The sequence below is a fragment of the Aythya fuligula genome, chromosome 6, assembly GCF_009819795.1.
Source record: "Aythya fuligula isolate bAytFul2 chromosome 6, bAytFul2.pri, whole genome shotgun sequence".
In the NCBI taxonomy this organism is placed as follows: Eukaryota; Metazoa; Chordata; class Aves; order Anseriformes; family Anatidae; genus Aythya; species Aythya fuligula.
In genome coordinates, this window is record NC_045564.1 from 32,996,790 (window position 1) to 33,015,461 (window position 18,672).

The following is an 18,672-nucleotide window of genomic DNA, read 5'->3' on the forward strand; positions in this document are numbered from 1 at the left end:
TCTTGAGTGACATCTGTACCAACAGCTCATTCACATTTAAATGAAAAAGAAAATGAAATTCTTTTATCATTTCACCGAGATCTACCAGTCACCCAAATCTATTCAGCTGATTCATCCACTCACCAACCAAAATCTGGTGGAAAAAGTTCACAGCTCAGCTACCGGAAATTAATTTCAGGACTTTATCAGATATATAGATATAGGTTGTAATGAAGGTGGGGCTTGCCTTCTCCCTCCAGCCCTATTAAACGTGTCAGAAGGCAATGCAGTCACCAAAAGGATCAGACAATTCCCACAAACATTTTTAAAAAGCAGGATGTTTATCGAACTAAGTAAGAGGAGGTGTCTAACCTTTAGACGTGTCAGAAGTTTAAGTGTTAGTTCACACAAGACAAAGGTCCCTGTCCTGCTCAAAGGGGGTATGGGTGAGAGAACCCAAAGATTTCAAATCCCATGAGGCAACAAAGTGATAAAAAAAGAAATTGGGTCAGTTTTCAAAATGAAGCTAGCAGTGGAGGACAACCAAGCAAAACCTAGACCATATCCAGTGCTTTGCAGAAGCCTTTGAGGAGTTAACTGAGGAGTTAACAGCACTGCTGGGACACTTCCAAGCAATGTGCATTCAAAACAAGCCCAGGACATGCTAAACGTAACGTAAAATCAACTGTGTTGAGAGGTCTTACACCATTCCCAAAACTCCCCCTCCTTGGAGGGGGCTCCTCAGGAGCTATGGAAGACCAGGTTGGAACACTAATTCCCCAGTAGTGAAGTCAGCTGGGCTCCTTGCTCCTTCTCCAATCCCAAAAAAAGGTACCAAGAGAGGGAATGATAAAGTTACAGGTTATCTGATTTTTAAACTTGTCCAATTGCTGCTTTTGTGTGCAACGTATTTTTGAACAGAGGTAGTTTCCAGCCACTGCAAGTGCTTACTAAGGGTTGTGATACCTAACCGCTAATCAACCATTTTAAAAATCAAGATAAGTAAACAAATCAAAAACAAGAACCACCACCACCACAACAAAAAAAAAAAAAAAAAAGAAAGAAAGAAAAGAGAGGTACAACCTAAGCAACAGCTGCTAAGAACGTGCAGAAATTAATTCCAGAAGTAGAACATAGGTGGTCTGACTCATTATCCCAATAATTCCCTTCAGTTTTAAAATCCATGACAGAAGAAGCCTAAGAGAGGGAAGAAAAATCCTAAGCTGAAGAGGTTTCAAGTGTTGAAGACTTTCTTAAATTCTGGATGAAAGCAACAGCTTTGATTCACGTTTCTTTTGCTACTGGCAACTCATTTTGAATAGATGCCAACAGAGATTTGCTCCTGTAGAGAAGTCTCTGCTGATCACTGCTTATTCTTGTTTTTCTGATGAACCTTCTGTGGTGTCAAAAGTGAGTGCTTACCCTCTTTCTTACAAGGTCTATCAGGACAACATGGATCAACAGCACAGAAAATACGAGCGCAGCGAGCAGCGAGGATTTTCCAGCAAAAACAGAGCTGTCAGCAACTGATACGCATCTCCATTGACACTTCAGCTACTTGTTTGCGTTTAGGTATGAAAATAAATCTTCGACAGGAGCCCTCCTCTCTCTCGTGTCCCTGTGACTATTCTTACAGCTACTTTCTTATGAAACTGCTTTAAGGAACTCTGACAATAGCTTGAAAAGGTGACACCTCTTCTGTAGCCCTCATTTACTAAGTCACCTAATTGTAGCATCACACCTGCACACGCACAGAACAGCAGCAAGAATTAATTCCACAGCTGTGATAACATTTACAAAAAAAATTACTTTTGAAAGTCAAAGGGGAATTTATTAACCCTGACGGCACTTTCAAAACCCAGCACCCAGCTGACTGGAAGGAGAGTGATTAGGGGGTGCTGGGGAGCGTTATGCCACAAAGAAGTAAGGGAACATGCAAAGAGCCTCATTAACATACAATGACTGTCTCTGTTTTAAATGAATTTCACAGCATGAGCTCTGCCATATGCTAACAGGCTGACAGACTTTTTTTTTTAAACATAAAAGTATGGCTGGTTCTGGCTATACAATTACTCGTGTCCCCAATTTTTGCTTACTTTGTAATTTTGAGCTGCTTAGCATAAGAATGCATTATCTTGTGAAATGAAAAATCTGAGAGTGGCCATAATATAATAGGGATAATACATAAAATAGAAGATTTGATAAAGGGAAAGGGCTGCAGCTGTTTTGGGGAGTCTATTTCTGTACCTGGGTCAGGTAGTGCTCTGCATTTTATAAGATGATCCTAGAGTGGTCATTCCAAAAATATATATATGCCTTTCCCTATTCTTAAGTGACACACAGAAAGAGAATGTGTGTCAGATAGTGATAAATCACTGTGACTGAAGCAAGTTACACTACCTCCCTACTTCGAGACGGAAGGGAAATTGGAAGGTGCCAACCGATCTGGAGATGCCTCCACAGCTTCTGTGATCTAAAGATGAAGTTCTTCCTCTCAGCAGGTGACAACAAGGAAAGGCTTTTTTTATCCAGTCCACGTGGATTTGTAATGCCTAAAGAAATCAGCTATTTATTCCCACCAGCGAGATTTTTCTCTTCCCTCCTCACCTTCTACCTTCAGCATTGATCTAATTCTCTTTCTTATTTTTAGGCATCTCTTTATTAAAACCAGCCCAGAGTATCGTATTCCAGCTACACAATGCATTTGGACTTCTGTAATAGAAACAAAGACCTTTAACCCTCCACAGATCAGGATGTGTGTCATGCTCTTAATCTGAGCAGCAGCTCAATACAAACAATTGCATGAGTAATATTATCCAAACGTCGGGGGGGAACATACAGAGAACAACAAAAATAAGCCCATTTTATGCCACTGGAATCTTTGATTAAATGCAACTATGTTTCTCAGTTTCTGATGCTGTTCTTCACTGAAAACTTACTGTCATGCCTCCAAAAAAAACAAAAAACTCATCCATATTCCAGCAGAACCTTCCCCAGTTTCCACTGCTTTGTGATACTCCACGCAATTGCAGAACAAAAACAACACAGCACTTTGGCTGGTTGAAGGATGTAGAATCCTTTTCACCCAAGTTCCCAAGAGATCCCTCCACAGATCAGTGAAAAATTTTGTTTTCTTCTTTCTCTGCTTCCCTTCGGGCTTTGGTGCTTTATGGATATTGGTAGCATGTACACTCCCTCGTCAATCCTCATGTCTCTGGGCCGGTGTGATCTCGAAAGGAACAAAATGCATACAGAAGATGTAACACCATGGGAAGCAGACGTAGGACAGAGGTAAAGGGAACAAGTACTGACAGTATGCCCAGGAGAACTTAGTCTGAAGCATGAGACTAAAGAAGAGAGCAAGGTGACAAAAGCAGGGCCTGCTACTGCTCACCTGCTGTCCTCAAGCAAAAAACTTCCCTGTATCTCCACCAGGGTAGCAACTAAGTAGGTCGTAAACAATCTTGAATACTACTCAAAGGTTTGTTTGGTGGGTTTTGTTGTTGTTGTTTGCTTTTTTAAATGTTTTGAAGATGTCTAGAAGTCCCCAACTGACAGACTTCGGCCGCATGTTTAATACATGGGCTCTGCTTGACAATTCCATACCACGCTTACCCTACCATATATTCAACAGAACAGGGAACGATAAATTATAACTGAGTGGTTAAAAATACCACTTCATTTTGAAAAATAATCAATGTCAGATATTAAAAGTAAAATGAGACTTTAAATGCTGTAACCATGGGTTAAATATTTCAAAGGTAGAGATTCAGCTTGGCTGTCTAATAAGGCAGATTCAAAATTAATACCCAAGGTAAGTCATCTTTATTATGAATGTATTGATTTAATCTGGTTATTGTGCAGTTCTGTCTAAACTCCCACAACAATTTTTATATTTTACTTGTTATTCAAATGGAGAAGTCACAGGAACAGATTCTACCAAGATGCAAGGAATTCATTAAGAACCAATGGAAAGGACTGAAACATTTCAGGCACGGGAATATTTTAATTTAGATCCATCCAGTGCCATTATGGACTCATAAATCTTTGTAACAAGTAAGGACAAAGGATCACATTTGTTTGTTTCTTTTCCCCAAATTTCAGCACAAGGCTAAGCTTTCATGCTTAAGGATGTTGAGGACCTCATAGAAAATAAAGGTAACTAAGAATTTAAGAAATTTTTGAGTAGTATGCTCCCAACAAGAGTTAGATCACCTAGACAAGGCATGAGTTGACTCCTCAGGTTCTTGTTACAGCACTGGCATGGCTTTGCACTTTGCACTACCCCCCAAGGTAGGGACTGATGGACAAGGAGCATTGTGCCTCTAAATGGTTTGTTTTGGATACAGCTTTTTGGGTCTCTTCTAAGAGACTCACTACTGCTCCTTTTAAATGTAAGGAAAGCAAGAGCAAGAATATTATCCTTAGTTCTCAAACTTCCAGCAACAATAAACTGCAGCCAACTTTATCAGTTCCTCTTATCCAACAATTTTGAAGTATCTTGTAACAGATACTGAAAATAATCCCATTTTTACCCCATTGACTATTTACTCTGCAGACAACAGGATAGCTTTTAAATCCAGTATTCAGGTCATGAAGGCTTGTCACATCTTGGTTGTTCTTTCAAATTAAACGTCGCTGTCATGTGCTCAGCATCACTCACTGGTAGCTGAGGACAAAGCTGCCAAATGGACTAGTTTTAGAACAAAACACACGTTGGAAAGCGAGGAGGGCAGAGGAGTGGCTATTACAGCAAATACTCACTCCAGAAGTTGTAGTCAACAAATAGGAAAACACAATTTATGTGAACACCAAGCAAGAAGTGCCTCTAAAGGTTCTGGTCCTTTCTTATTGTATGCTGTTCATGGGTGAGAAAGTGCATGAGGAGAACATGAAACCCGTAACGCTTTCAGAAGGGTGAAATTCAGCTTCAAGAGCAGCAGATCGCAACGCTGTCAGACCAGTGATGTGATAGCATAAAACTGTACATTCTCAGTAAGTTCATACAGACAATTAGCCTCCATTTAACAGGTACCATCTTTCATATCTTATAGCTTGCAAATAATTTTTATGAGGTGATCCTCGTAAAGCTACAAGGAAAGGATAAGAAAACTTTTTGAGCATTCCACAATGAGGTAAAAATTGTTATTTTTCCATCATTTTCGGACATAAAACTTAACTACTGTACTTAAAACTGCTTGTAAAATTGGACCTCCTACTGAGTTTGCAAACATTAAAAGCCTCAAGTGATTTGAAAGCAAAGAGAAGACAAGAGCCAGGCCTATAAAGAGAATGAAGAAGTTACCCAAGTACAACCACCTTTAACCTGCCATTAAAAATCTTGCATATAAAAGTCGGTTGCTGTAAAGCCATCACAGATCAAACCTTCTCTTTATGCACACTTACGGATAGCTGTTGAAAAAGCACTGCATTTATCTTGTTCTAATGTACAGACTCTGCAGTGCCTAGAAGCTACAGGTAACTTTAATCTCCTAGAGGCTACCAGGGACAATTTTATTCTTTGATTCGACACCAACAGGCAGAAATTAAAATTTACATTTCTCCTGCTATCACATACTTCAATATTCCTTCCCTTCTGGCGGCCACTTGTCTTGCTAACCTCCCATTCTGCTGTTTCCTGCTGGTTAAACGCAAAGAACTAGTAGGAGTGCTCTCATATGCCAGCCACACAAATACGTTGGAAGCTTGCAGTAACAAAGCAAAGGTCAAAACTAAAGCCAAGGACGGGACCTAGGTAACATCATTTTGATACACAGCAGCAATCTGAGTGCCAAGTAGTAAGTGATTATGATTTTACACTAAGCAAGCTGCGTTGATATGGCTATATTCTTTCTACTCTCCACTAATACATGTATTTTCAGTAAATTTTGACATTCCCTTTTTCCCCATCACCATAAAACATCAGCGTCGGTACCACAATTAGATCAAGGGAGTTTCTCAAGTTCTTTCGTTAGTTTTTACCATCTAACTTTTGTATTGAAATTAGTGGCTAAGATAAAGACAAATCTTGCTCTTGAATCAACAGTTACTTGGACTTCCACTGGTACAACAGCAGAATTCAGCGGCTGGCTCCTAAACTGGTAAAAAGAGCAGCACATGTTTCAGAAATCTAGCCTTAGCTGCTGGATGTTAGACACACAGCATACGTACCTTGAGTAGAGGCATGGCAGCTCGACATCGTGCAGTTTTTACGTTCTTTAGGTAATGAGATTCATCCTGAAACAAAACAGGAATTGAAATGAAGACAGCTCTGATCCATAGCCCAACTGCAGGATAAAGGACAAATTCCCAGTGTTCTCAGGTATCTAAAATATTAGATGCTTATCCTTCCAGAGGAAACTTCAAGCACTGGCATAGTCGCATCAAATTTTAAACATGAAGGCAGCACGTGGAGCAGCAGGCTTCCCACATTCAAACCCACAGTTGCACACAAACGAAATGGAAATCAAACCTTAAAGCCATGAATCTCAAATGACCACAGGCAAGTGACCAGAGGGGAGGAGGAAAGGGGAGGAGAAAGAGGAACATCATCTTCACCACCGATGCTCGTTTGCCCCTGCATGTCCTTTAAATGCAGCAAACACGGGAGGCCTACACAGTGCTACTTTCCTAACTGAAGGGTTAATGAAAACAACAAGGAAAAAAGAAATCTAATTAGGATCCAACTGCTCTGCTGATAGGGCTCACCAGGTGGATAACAGCCTCCTACTTGAGCCATCACCCCCAAACAGGCCTCATTTCTTCTGCTATAGCAAAGCAGATCTTGGACACAAAATCTAATCGGCACCCTCCAAGGTACATTCTCATCTCTCCACGTCTGGATGAGCAAGCAACCATGCGTGTAAAGACAATACAACTGCTTAGCCTCCCAGGCACAGTCCTCTCCCTCCTGATTAACAAATAAGCTACGTTGCTGGCCCCAGTCAGCAAAAGAATATCGGAAGTAAAAGCAGGAAACCTCAGCACTCAGTAGAGCTCCTAGCATCTGTAAAAACTTACAGAGTGTCCATATCTGAACATATAAACACAGGAAGAACGTTTTCCAGCTCAGGACTGGTAAAAGGTTCCAATGTAGTAGCCCTACAGTAGCCTGAGTCCCTTTACTGAAAGCAGCAGCCCACGTAAGATAATCTGCACTTCCACCCTGAGAGTAGCTTGGGGAGAAAAGGGGGGAAAAAAAATCAGTTCCCTCATGAGCAGTTCCGTCTCCAACCCTCTCTCCACACCCCCCACCCCCAACAACTTCCATATTCCCATCTGATGCTGAGAAACAAAAGGTCTGTTATGTTCCAAGGGTTATATTTTTGGGGACAGGTGCATCTGTTAACTGAAAGCTAGCCTGAGAACACGAAACACAGGAAGCTTTGTAGACACTTTTGGTCTTTATTGATCCAAGCTGGATTTGAAACACTGCGTGTTTTGAATTTTTACAAACTGAAATCTAGAAAAATGCCTTTTACCATGGCTCCTAGGAAGGTGAAAAAAATGGATTTCAAACTAATTTACAAAAGCAAAGATACTTGTGACTGGAGAAAGCTTAATGCACTCTGTCAGCGGAATCCAAACAAGGGGAGGTTTTTTTGATGCTTTACCCACATAGGTGGTGTTGAGAGGTTATCTGGCTTACTTGATAAACACTCAAGTCAACCTGAAGTCCATTTCCCTCAAAAAGATACAACTCCAAGACTATCACATGGATACAACACACCTTGCTCTCCAGCAAGGGACACGCTCAACCACAATGGAGCCAAAGGTGCACCTTAAGCATTAAGGCAGAACATACAGCCTCAGGAATCAAAAAAGTTTCATAAAATCCCACTGCTTTTGCTCCTGAAGAGATCTGTGATCACAGCCACAATTACAAGATAGTTTCAGTCCTAAAAAACCTCTGCCTCACGCTTCTCTGCTGTACCACACGAAGGATACATGACTTGCAACGTATAATTAACCTCAAAATTCCGGTGTACTACTTACAATAATAACTACTTGGAAAGTGTTCTTGAGTTGTTTGTCCATCTTGCTGAGGAGATCAAAGCTGATAATGTTAATCAAGCTTCCCGTCAGGTTGTCTTTGCCAGTCACGATGACGTTTGTGCTACCTGGACGCAAGGATGGAAGCCACCTGTGAAATGCCTGGAGGAGAAGAGAGAGCAATTTCATTCCGGTGCTCAAACCCTGTCAGGATCACAGAACCCATCACAAATTATAACACGAATGCTTACAACAAGGACTCACCCCACCCACTATCAGACATGAGCTGAGGGAACAGAAAGGGTCAGCAGCATTCCCGCGGCAGCACTGCCAGTCATGGGAAGATGAAGAATAGCACAAGGCTGTAAGGCCAAATCCACCTTCCACAGCCAGGAAGGCTCAAATTGATTTATTCTTGCTCCTTACTGAAAACAAAGTATGGTCTGCAATAGAAATGGGTGCCACCTCCTCACGATATTACTTGCTATGTTCACAGACAGAGAATGCAATAATTTCCAGTTCTCCCAACTCAGCAGGAAACTTAGGCTGTGAAGTTAGGCTGTGAACTTCTGAGAGGTAAACATCTCTCATTAATTAATTAATCTCTCATTGACAATAAAGCATAACACATCCAGACCAACAAAAACTCTTCCACTAGCCCTCCTTCTTGAAAAGTATACCAGAAAAAAACACAAAACCATTATAACAACAACAAAAAAGGAAGAAAAGATCAAGCCAACACCACACCATCTGCTCTGTGACAGCAAAATGAACTTCACGTGGTAATAGGCACTCAAAACAACCTCTTGAAATTCTCCACACCCCTTAGGAAGATATCCTTCTGCAAACCCATCTGTTAGGCACCGAGCACCTGCCCCTTCCCTTGTAAATCTGACCCCAGCGACACCAATCTCTCTGCAACATTTGAGTCCTGATGGCCTTGCTCTGCAGAGGACTGGCTGGGGCTCCACTAATCAGGATCTGGTCCCTAAAGAAATGTTTTCAAGCAGTGGTGATGGGAAACATCTCTGCCTCCAGGCCCTTCACTTGCAGAAATCCCCCAAGCCTCATTCTTCTCCTCCATGCAGCAACTACGTGTTGTAGTCAGGCGAGCCAAATACCAACAGCATGTGAGAAACCAACAGCTGGCTGTCAGGCACCACCTGTAAGCACCACAAACAAAATACACCGCCACATGGGCAAGGCTAGATTTCAACCAAAAAACACGTGGCTGATGCTACACAAACTTGAGTCAACGGCTGAAGCAGTGGGAAGGTATCTAGAAGCTCCTACTGTGCTGCTCTCTCCTCTTCTAAAGGTCACTCGCCTCATTCACACCATAAAAGTGATCCTATACTCGATGCTGAACTTTGCCTGGAACAAGGACTTTGAGCCCTGAATCCAGGTTAGGCGTTGAATCACAACTCCACAGGCCTTTGAAGTAAATCCTTTTCTTTCCCATCCGAAACACGAGGAGCATTACTCCCTTGTTCAGGCTTTTTTTTTCTTGCCACCCAGTGTTTTGTTGCACTACTGGATGTGAAAACACAAGCCGAGATGCTCTAACAACCAGATTTACAGAACAACACGAACAGAAAAAATGTAAGTAAATCCCCACCAATCTACTTCTCATCAATGAAGCATCACGGGGAAGACTAAACTCCCACCCTCTCCGACTCAGACATAAAGTTACAAGCTAAAACATCTGGCTTACATTTTTCTCCCACAATGAGCATCTCACTGGCCTATGGCAACCCAAGAGCCTGTGTCATGACTGATTTCTTTCAACAAATCACATTTCCCAACCACATGAGCTTTGTTGAGCTTCTGTTTAGCAGTGATAAAGGGCTCCAAGGACTTAGCATCACACAGTGGACATGCTAAAAGCCATGTTATGATAAACATTTAATGATGATGATAATGGGACCTCTTGGAAAGAAGGAAGAATAACAAGAAGCTCAGCATCTAAGTCCTGCTATAAAGGAATTGAATACAACAGGCAGTTGCTTCAATGCAACTATTGTCTTCGGCACTAATGAGTAAAATGCCTCCTTGGAGCTGGCTGACTTGCAGGAACAAAGTTAACAAAGGCTCACAGGACATATTTGCTCTAAATCTCCATCTTTTCAATAGATCAGCTGGACTGCAAGAAGAAAATCAGCCAGCAAAAGGCAGCAGGCTTCTATCACACGGTCAATGCCAATGCTACGCAATTTTGCCCATCTCAGGTTTCTAAACAGGGACAGATTTTGCCTTCTTACCCTTAAAAGCCATCTTAAAATTTGAACTTGCACAGACTGCAACACAGAATAAATCACCACACGTGCCCTCTACTGGCCATCTCCGTAATGCTAAACTCACGGTACCTCTGCCCACGTGAACCTCACAGAAGAAGGAGTCACCACCAGCAAGGGCCATTCCTTTCGGTAATAGGCAGCCACGCAGATCGCCTGGATGGTCTTGCCCAAGCCCATGTCGTCCGCAAGAAGTAAACGGCCATTTCTGAAAATTGCAAAACTGGGGGAAATAAGAGGCAAGAAATGGGTTACCGTCTCTCCTGGCGTCCAAGGTGAGCACAACTCAACAACTGTCTGAATCAGAGGAGAAGCACTTTCTAGAAAAATTGAGGAAAAAAAGAGAAAATCCTTCTGCAGATTGTGGATGACACCACAGTGAGCATCAACTGCAGTAAATATCTGTCGTGGTTTAACCCGGCTGGCAGCTAAACACCACGCAGCCGTTCGCTCACCCTCCCCCCTCCCTCTCTGGGACGGGGGAGAGAAATGGAAAGTGAAGCCCGTGAGTTGAGATAAAGACAGTTTAATAAGACAGGAAAAAAAAAAATAACAAAAATAATAATAACAATAATAATAATGATGATACAATGGTGATAATACGAAAGTAATAATAGTATGTACAAACAAGTGATGCACAATGCAATTGCTCACCACCCGCTGACCGATGCCCAGCCTAACCCCGAGCAGTCCGGCCCCCTCCCCCCGGCTAGCCACCCCTATATATTGTTTAGCATGACGTCAGATGGTATGGAATACCCCTTTGGCTAGTTTGGGTCACCTGTCCTGGGTCTGTCCCCTCCCAGCTCTTACTGCACCCCCCAGCCTGCCCGTTGGCAGGACAGAGCAAAGGCTGAGATGTCCTTGGCTTAGTATAAGCACTGCTCTGCAACAATTAAAGCATCGGGGTGTTATCAGCACTCTTCTCATTCTAAGCCAAAACACAGCATTCCACCAGCTACTAGGAAGAAAATTAATTCTGTGCTAACTGAAACCAGGACAATATCTTTAGCCTGCTGCATGGTACCCAATAAACTGGGGATGTTTTGTAGGTTAAGCCTACAACGTGAATTGCCTGGAAGTAATCTGGGTTCTTCAGTAAACCTGGACCTTCTCCATTAGTTTTAACATAAATAAGCAGCTCAAAATTCTTCTCCCAAAGCTTGGATGGTGCAGCCCAGACCTTAGAGACACTGATTTCATGCAAGAAGTAGATGCAAGACCTCACAATTATTTAAAGCACGTTTTCCGTGCTATTATTCATGCTCTGTCTGGGCTAAGAAAACATTAACAACAATGCCATTTAAATAGCAGTAAATACAGACCTTCCTGGGTTGCATCTTGAATTCAGCAGCTAATAGCTGTATATGGCACAGACAGGCACATTTAAAAGGTTCTCCCTACATACAGTTAGCCATTCCAAGCCTTTAATGACCAGAGTCCCATTTCCTGGCACTCTCCATGTACTTTAGGATTTGGAGAGGAAAAAAAAAAGTTACTTGGGTAAAAAAAATGACCTTACAAAAAAAAATCATATGACAATTAGGCACATATTGAATCGTGGGAGAGAGATCAGAGATGTACCATTTGAACAGTTCTGTAAGACTAGCAGGATGATATTTTTGTCCTGACTCATGATGAAAAATTCTAGCTAGAAACGAATAGATGTGTCATTCAATCAAACAAACAAAAAAAAAAAATCAAAGAAAACAAACCACACCAAACAACCAAGAGCCCAGACTGGCAGAGTGTGACAACCCAAGACTCCAGAGAAATGTAGAGCCCTCTGTGGAAGAGAACGTGGCCTGGGCACCGATATAAAGCATACAATTCCAGGCAAAGACCAGCTCTAACAGCATGCAAAAAGGACCTACTTCACACCTTCCCGCTGAAAGGGCATGAGGCTCGTCACAATTTTAGAGTCCACTACTGAAAGGTCAGCCTCGGGAAGGTCTGTCGTCTGCGACGTGGAGCTCTGAATTTGAGCAGCGAAGGTCTGCACTACTGCCTCGGGAAGTGGCTCCACTTGCACAGACGCGAGGCTCTGGAACATTTTCACTGCAAAGAACAGAGCAGTTTGTTAGCAGCCGAGGTGCCATGCACACGACTTACATTACTGACACGAGAGCACATCCCTTGACCTCATCTACAACATTATTTCCTACCCTGAAACAGCTGAAGAAAGCACTGCATCACGCACAGGTGTTGGCCTGGCCTCTTCCCTGAAGTCTATTTCAGCACCACATGATGAATCACATCCCCTCCCCTTGTATTTAGGCTTTATTATAAAAAACTGAAAGTCTGATGCCATCATTCAGAGATGATTGCTACTAATACAGCTGGAGCTGGATTATTCACATTGAGGGCAGTTTAGGGCACATTTTACTCAGGAATAAAAGTGTGGATTGGAACAAAAGAGCTCTTGAAGCCTAGAAAGTAAGAGCACCTTGATCCTGACCTTGGGATTCTGCACTAAATTTCTCTGAGGTCTCTACCACCCCTTAGTACGTGACCAGGAGTGACCTGAGACAGTTAAAGAAGGTCATATGAATCCTCAGCTTTGACAACTCTTCTTCTCCTCTTACCCAAATTCACACAGGTTCAGCTCTGACTAAAATGCACATCACCCCACTTTGAGCATATTTGGATAAGAAAACGGGCAGTGCCTCAAGACTCAGAGACCCTACCCTCGTACCACATTGTCAGTGGCACTCGGCCAGCCATCCTTGCCTCCCCGTCCCGTCCCAAAAGGGGATAAGTATGTCTTTTTAATCCAGCTGCGAGTTTCTATGAAAATAAATACAATTTTTAAACATGTGGGACCAGGAAATCAGGCTCAGTAATCAACCTGCGGCCACTGACCGAGGAACAAAAGACACCTCTACACTAGGAACACAAATGCATGTGCACGGATCCTTTCCTGTGAGGAGCCACTTTTACTTAGTGGCTTGTATAGGAAGTCAGGAAGATATAAAAACAACCCTGCTTGCAAAAATGACCAGTGCTACGCTCCCTGAAATAAGAACTCACTACACCAGCAGTAAACGCACCTCCAGAACCCAGCCAGGTATTCTCGTTTCAGTTAGCTCCAGGAGGAAAGCAGCATTATGGACCCCTGCCACATGAAGGGGGAAAGCAATTCAAAGGAATATACATATGAAAAGATTTCCATTTGCGGTTGGGCAATGGCCAAACTTTCTAAACTCTCCAGCTTAATTTATACTTCTTCAATAGCAGGAACTCTCTCCGCCCGAAGTAGAGCACAAGCTTGTTATTACACTCACAGACTGAGCTATGTGTTAGCATAATTGCTACAATTTGCTCACTGATAATTCTGTTGCTATTGTTCTGTACATGAGCTGGGAGAGTGATTAAGATATATCTGCCACCAGCGTGATTCATCCAACAGACACTTTTTACTGAAGTGACCTTTATATAAAGATGACTGAGCAACTAGGCAAAGAGACATTAACCTCTACAAACAGTTCCAAACTAACAGATATCACTGCTGGAAATGGCAACCAGCCTTTTAAAAACATTGTTTTTTTTTCCTGACGTAGGTAAATGAACAGGCACAAAGCGAATGCTGTCCCTCAGAAAGGCACATGCCACAGGAAGCCTCAAATGCCCTCACAAACTGAGCATCTCTGGAGGTTTTTGGTTCAGGATTTGGTGGTGGTGGTTTGGTTTGATTTTTCTTTAAATCTGTTGTATTCTGGATCCTTCATGCAATGTGTAAAACCGCCAGCACAGCAAAGAGAGTGACAGACTGGCAGATGATGCATTTGTTCTCACTACCTAGCTCTAGCTACAAGATCAGGCCCTTTGCACATACAAAAGATCCAGGTCTGTCAACAGACTGCCCCAGTCCTGGAGCTTCACAGCCTCCAACAAGGCACACGCAGTTGTTTTCATGATTTGCCATTCCTACAAGGCCTCACCACGTAGCTCTCAGCCCTACGACCATTATTAACATTCCTGAGGCACGCACCATAGCCACAGAGAGATGGTCAAGAAGCACGCTTCAGTATCCCATGGAAGCAGGAGCCTGCACTGAAAGAAAAACCACTCCGAGCATTTCAGCTCTGAAATGCTCAGTCCTACACAACATGCTTTCTAAGGATGAGTGCAGAGCACCTTGCTTATTATCTTTCTGCAGCTTACCCCAATCACACTCCACAGCCACACACCCTCCCGTAAGTAGCAAGGCAAACACAGCAGGCCAACTGGGATGATAAATAATAATTATAATACTTAGGACTTGCATAATGCTGTTCATCTCAAAGCACTCTATAAACTTCACTAAACATAAAAAAAAAAACAAAAAAACAACAACAACTAAGAAGCAGATGTGCTAGGAACACGCTGCTTAGACGGAATTGTTCTGCAAAGTGGCATCCATTAAAAAACAGCAACAAAACCCAAAACAAGAGTTCTGTGTTTCAGTTCAGCCACAGTTCCACCAGCACAGCGTGGATGCACTAAGGCAGGAGTCTAGCGGTCAACTTCTGCCAAGAAATGAACGGTGCAGCAACACCTTGTTCTTTGATTCCACTTGGGAGAAGAATAAACGATGTTCTTGAAAAGATTTTTTTGGGGCAAGCTTTCTTTTAAGCATCTATCAACTAACACTGAAGCATTCTAGTGGGATATGAAATTCTGCATCAAGACGACTACTTCGAGCAGATCTGCACACTCCTGCAAGAGAAACAAGCAGCTCTTCTTGTTTGGCCAACAACAAATACAGCTACGGGAGAAAGCTGAATTCTAACCTGCCTCGTACACCAGCTGGAAGCCTAACATTGTGTGACATCCGCAAAGACATTATTATTAACAGTAAAATGTATGCTGAACAAAACCAGCTGGAGCCAACACCCTAACTGTGCCCACACAGGAACTGTTGTTACAGAAATCATCGGCTGATTTGAAAACCTCGTGCTCTGACCTGAAAGACAGAATTTGCTAAGTGTGAAACAAAATAGCGTGACACCCTGCACACTACTGGAATATTGTAGCTAACTAAGAGGAAGAACTGGAAGTGAAACAGCCTGGTAAGCTTTGCTCTGTGCTCTTTTCTGAGCAACGGGTGGCTGTGCCAGTTTACAAATTGATATGTGAACAAGAGGGAGCAAAACATTATGGGCAGGCTGGCGCTGAGGATTAGAGGAGCACTCCTAAAAAGAGTCTGTAAGACAGAATTTCCGTGAGGACAAGAAGGCCTGGTTGCCACCATGCCTACCTGTTCAAATATGGCAGGAGAAGAGAGGAATTTGTTCTCCTGCAGCTCCTTAGAGTTCAAGTAGAGCTGCTGTATGTAGTAAGCAGGAAGATTTTTGTGATAGCAAATACTGAGACATCCTCTAAGAAGCTGTACAGAAATTCAGCACAGAATCTTATAGAACAGGGCCACTCGCCCAGTGAGATGGCACGAATAATACACATATATAAAGTTTTGAGTCTGGGGAAAAAAAAAGGAAGTCTGACAAAAGGGGAAGGTGGCCATTTCATAGTCTGTTAGCCACTCATCTCCCCAGAGTGGAAAGGCTTAGTCCACAAAATGAAGTTACAATTCATTCACCACTCCCAAAAATAGCCCTAGCCAGAAAAAAAAAAAAAAAAAAAAAAAAAAAAGCTGCAACTCACCCAGTTTGGGATAGTCCTCCAGCAAGAAATTCCACTTTCTGGTCTTTGCATCTGCAATCGTTACAACAAACACTGTCACAACTCTTAAAATAGACTGAGCTCTCTGTCCAGAGGAACACGGCCATCCATCCATGCCTCTTCATTTCAGAACTGAATTCACAGCACTCCAAAAGCAGCCCAAACAACAGCAAAATAATAACAGACTCACCGTAATTTCTAGAATTCATCTGTTTGAACACTCCAATAACTTCTGCAGAATATCCAATATCAACCTCAAAGCGGAAGCGAGAGATCAGCACACACTTCCCTTTGACGAGGGCTGAGGGTTTCTTCCAGTTCTTGCACATCTTCAAGAGGGACACCACATCAACCCCACTGTCACCGAAACGAGAGCCTGATGCCAAGCCAACCACATTTTCTCCTCCTTCCAGTGGTTCCAGAATCACTGAAGAAAGCCGATTCGCCGCTTCCACTAGGAAGAAAAACCATGAGATAGCATGGAAAGAACAAAGGACACGGATAAACGAGATGCACAGGATGCTTTGGAAAAGGATGACAAGTGGCTGACAAGCAAGCCAGACACCTTCACATTGAAAGGGAATAATGACTCCTTGCTTTAACTTGCAGGGACAAAGAATAGGGAGAGTGGTGGCTCAAATTGTGCAGGAGGGGCAGGGGAGCATGTGAGAATAGGGGAACTAAGGCCCAGTATTGTCATTGTGTGAGGCTTCTGCTATCAGCAGTCCCAAAATGTGGCTTACTAGGCCAGTGCAGGCAACCTGCAGAACCACACTGAGCAGTAAACTGCACGGTCACAACACGGTATTTTCACTTAAGAAGCCAAAGGGACAGGGGTATGGTGATCAATAGCATGCGCCTGGAAAGGCTGGAAGGTGCTTCTGCAAAGAGCAAAGGAGAAAGACCTGAACACAGCTGCCTCGTGTTTCATGTGGACCTCCGATACCCAGTAGGAATGCCCTATACTCATAATACTCTAGGAAGGAATCTAGGCCAAAACCTCAAATCTCCTCTGTTACAATTGAAGTCCATCACCCTTTATTCTAACACACCTTGCAGCTAGGCTTGTACTTGCCCCAGCCATCCGGGCTCCTCTCTTACCGATTACTAGCAACCACAGCTGTCACGATGCCAGGGCATGGGGAGAGAAGGGACAGATCATTTTGCAGCTGTTAGTCAAAGACCACGGCTAACAACGCTAACTAATGGCACATTTTTCCTTCTGCCTCTCTGCTAATCTATACCCATATGTTGTCTTTATTATTATCGTTCAACTGTGATGGTTTAAGGGAAAAAAAAAAGCCTGACATGACATGATTTCAAAAAAAAAAAAAAAACAACAACAACAAAAAAACATTCTCTTCATTTGCAAGCTCCTTGGTGCAGAGACTCTGCTCTCATCTGTACTTGACAAACTTCAAGTAAACCAGCAGCACTTAAATAATGAATGTGCGGCAACCCACATGGGAAGCTAAAATACCAGCACTCATCTGTGGGTTTTTCAAAGTGCTCAACACAGGCCCAGTTCTGTTCCCACTGAAATCAATAGTGATTTATCACTGGCTTCAATACAATGTGCTTTTGAAAAGCTTACCTGAACTGTTTGCCTCTGTCATCTCTCAATCTTTCCAGAACAAAATGACAGTAGACAAAAAAGATAAAACCATCCTTGCTATGTCAAAAAAGGCAACTTCATTTTCAGCCTTGCTCAGAGCTTTAAAGAACTGTATTTTTTCCTTTTCTGACACCCCAAAATTAACAGGAAAGTAAAAAAAAGATCTGTTTAAAAAGAAAATGCTTGAACAGACCTAGAAATTAATCATGAGCCAGAGGAAAATGCTCAGGTCTCCATACAGACTCTAATAAAGTATCCACACAGCAGATATTTTCCCTATGATATGGTTTGTTGACTCCTAAGCAATTCAGCAAGTGCAGGATTAAGTCTACGCTTGGCATTTATATTACCTCAAAAATCAAGTTATTTCTAATATACTACACCATGTCAGAAGAATGTTATGAGCTAGAAGTCGAAAAGACAGGCATTATGTTTGAGTACCACTGTTTCTTTTATTACTCCAGACAATAACAAAGCTAAATAACAATTATGGAAAGGTTGCAGGGGGGAATGTTAAGACTTAGATCTCTTTTTATCATTCAACAGTCCATTTACTTACTGAAACTGATGTAATCTTCCAGGCTGAAATTCCATTTTTTCATAGTAGGATCTAAAATAGGGCAGAATATGAGTCATTTAGGGTAGAATAAAGCGGTGCTATAAAACGTTCATGCCTGGCAAGATTGAATTCATTCTACTCATGCAAAGTTCTTGATACACATCTGAAAAACAGCATGCACAGGCTTACAGCTACCTGACACCAAAAAAAAGCCACAGGGCACATCAATACTAAAGCAAGAAGAATGCATCAATCATTCACAGGCAGCAACAACACAGGTGGGGAAACACAAGTAGAATGTAACAAATAAAGGCAGGGAGAAAAGATCAGAAGCAAGCTGAAAAGGTGGAAACTCCACTACTCTCAATAACCCAGTTAACAGAGCTAGCCCATCAACTCTGAACTACAGCTGAAGTGACCCATTTTCCCATACTAATTCATGGATAACTTCTCCTCCCTCATTCCCAAAAGGCTCTGACCAGCAGCCAACACTAACCTTATTGGAGCACTGTTCATAAAGCAAAAATTCTGGTTTCCTGGCTAAATCCAAGCTCAGGATATCTACACACAGA

The 18,672-nt window shown here is 42.5% G+C and overlaps 1 protein-coding gene across 2 annotated transcripts in view; it reads right to left on the bottom strand.

Moving 5' to 3' along the window:
* SMARCAL1 (SWI/SNF related, matrix associated, actin dependent regulator of chromatin, subfamily a like 1) overlaps positions 1-18,672 on the bottom strand; it is a 32,273-nt gene that overhangs the window by 11,729 nt on the left and 1,872 nt on the right. For both annotated transcript variants that reach the window (XM_032190517.1, XM_032190518.1), the window contains 7 exons: positions 18,101-18,151; positions 16,117-16,380; positions 15,909-15,959; positions 12,140-12,323; positions 10,338-10,488; positions 7,975-8,133; positions 6,151-6,216 (listed from right to left, as the gene is read on the bottom strand). In XM_032190517.1, the coding sequence (XP_032046408.1) occupies positions 6,151-6,216; positions 7,975-8,133; positions 10,338-10,488; positions 12,140-12,323; positions 15,909-15,959; positions 16,117-16,380; positions 18,101-18,151 (926 nt within the window). The remainder of the gene's footprint in view (positions 1-6,150; positions 6,217-7,974; positions 8,134-10,337; positions 10,489-12,139; positions 12,324-15,908; positions 15,960-16,116; positions 16,381-18,100; positions 18,152-18,672) is intronic.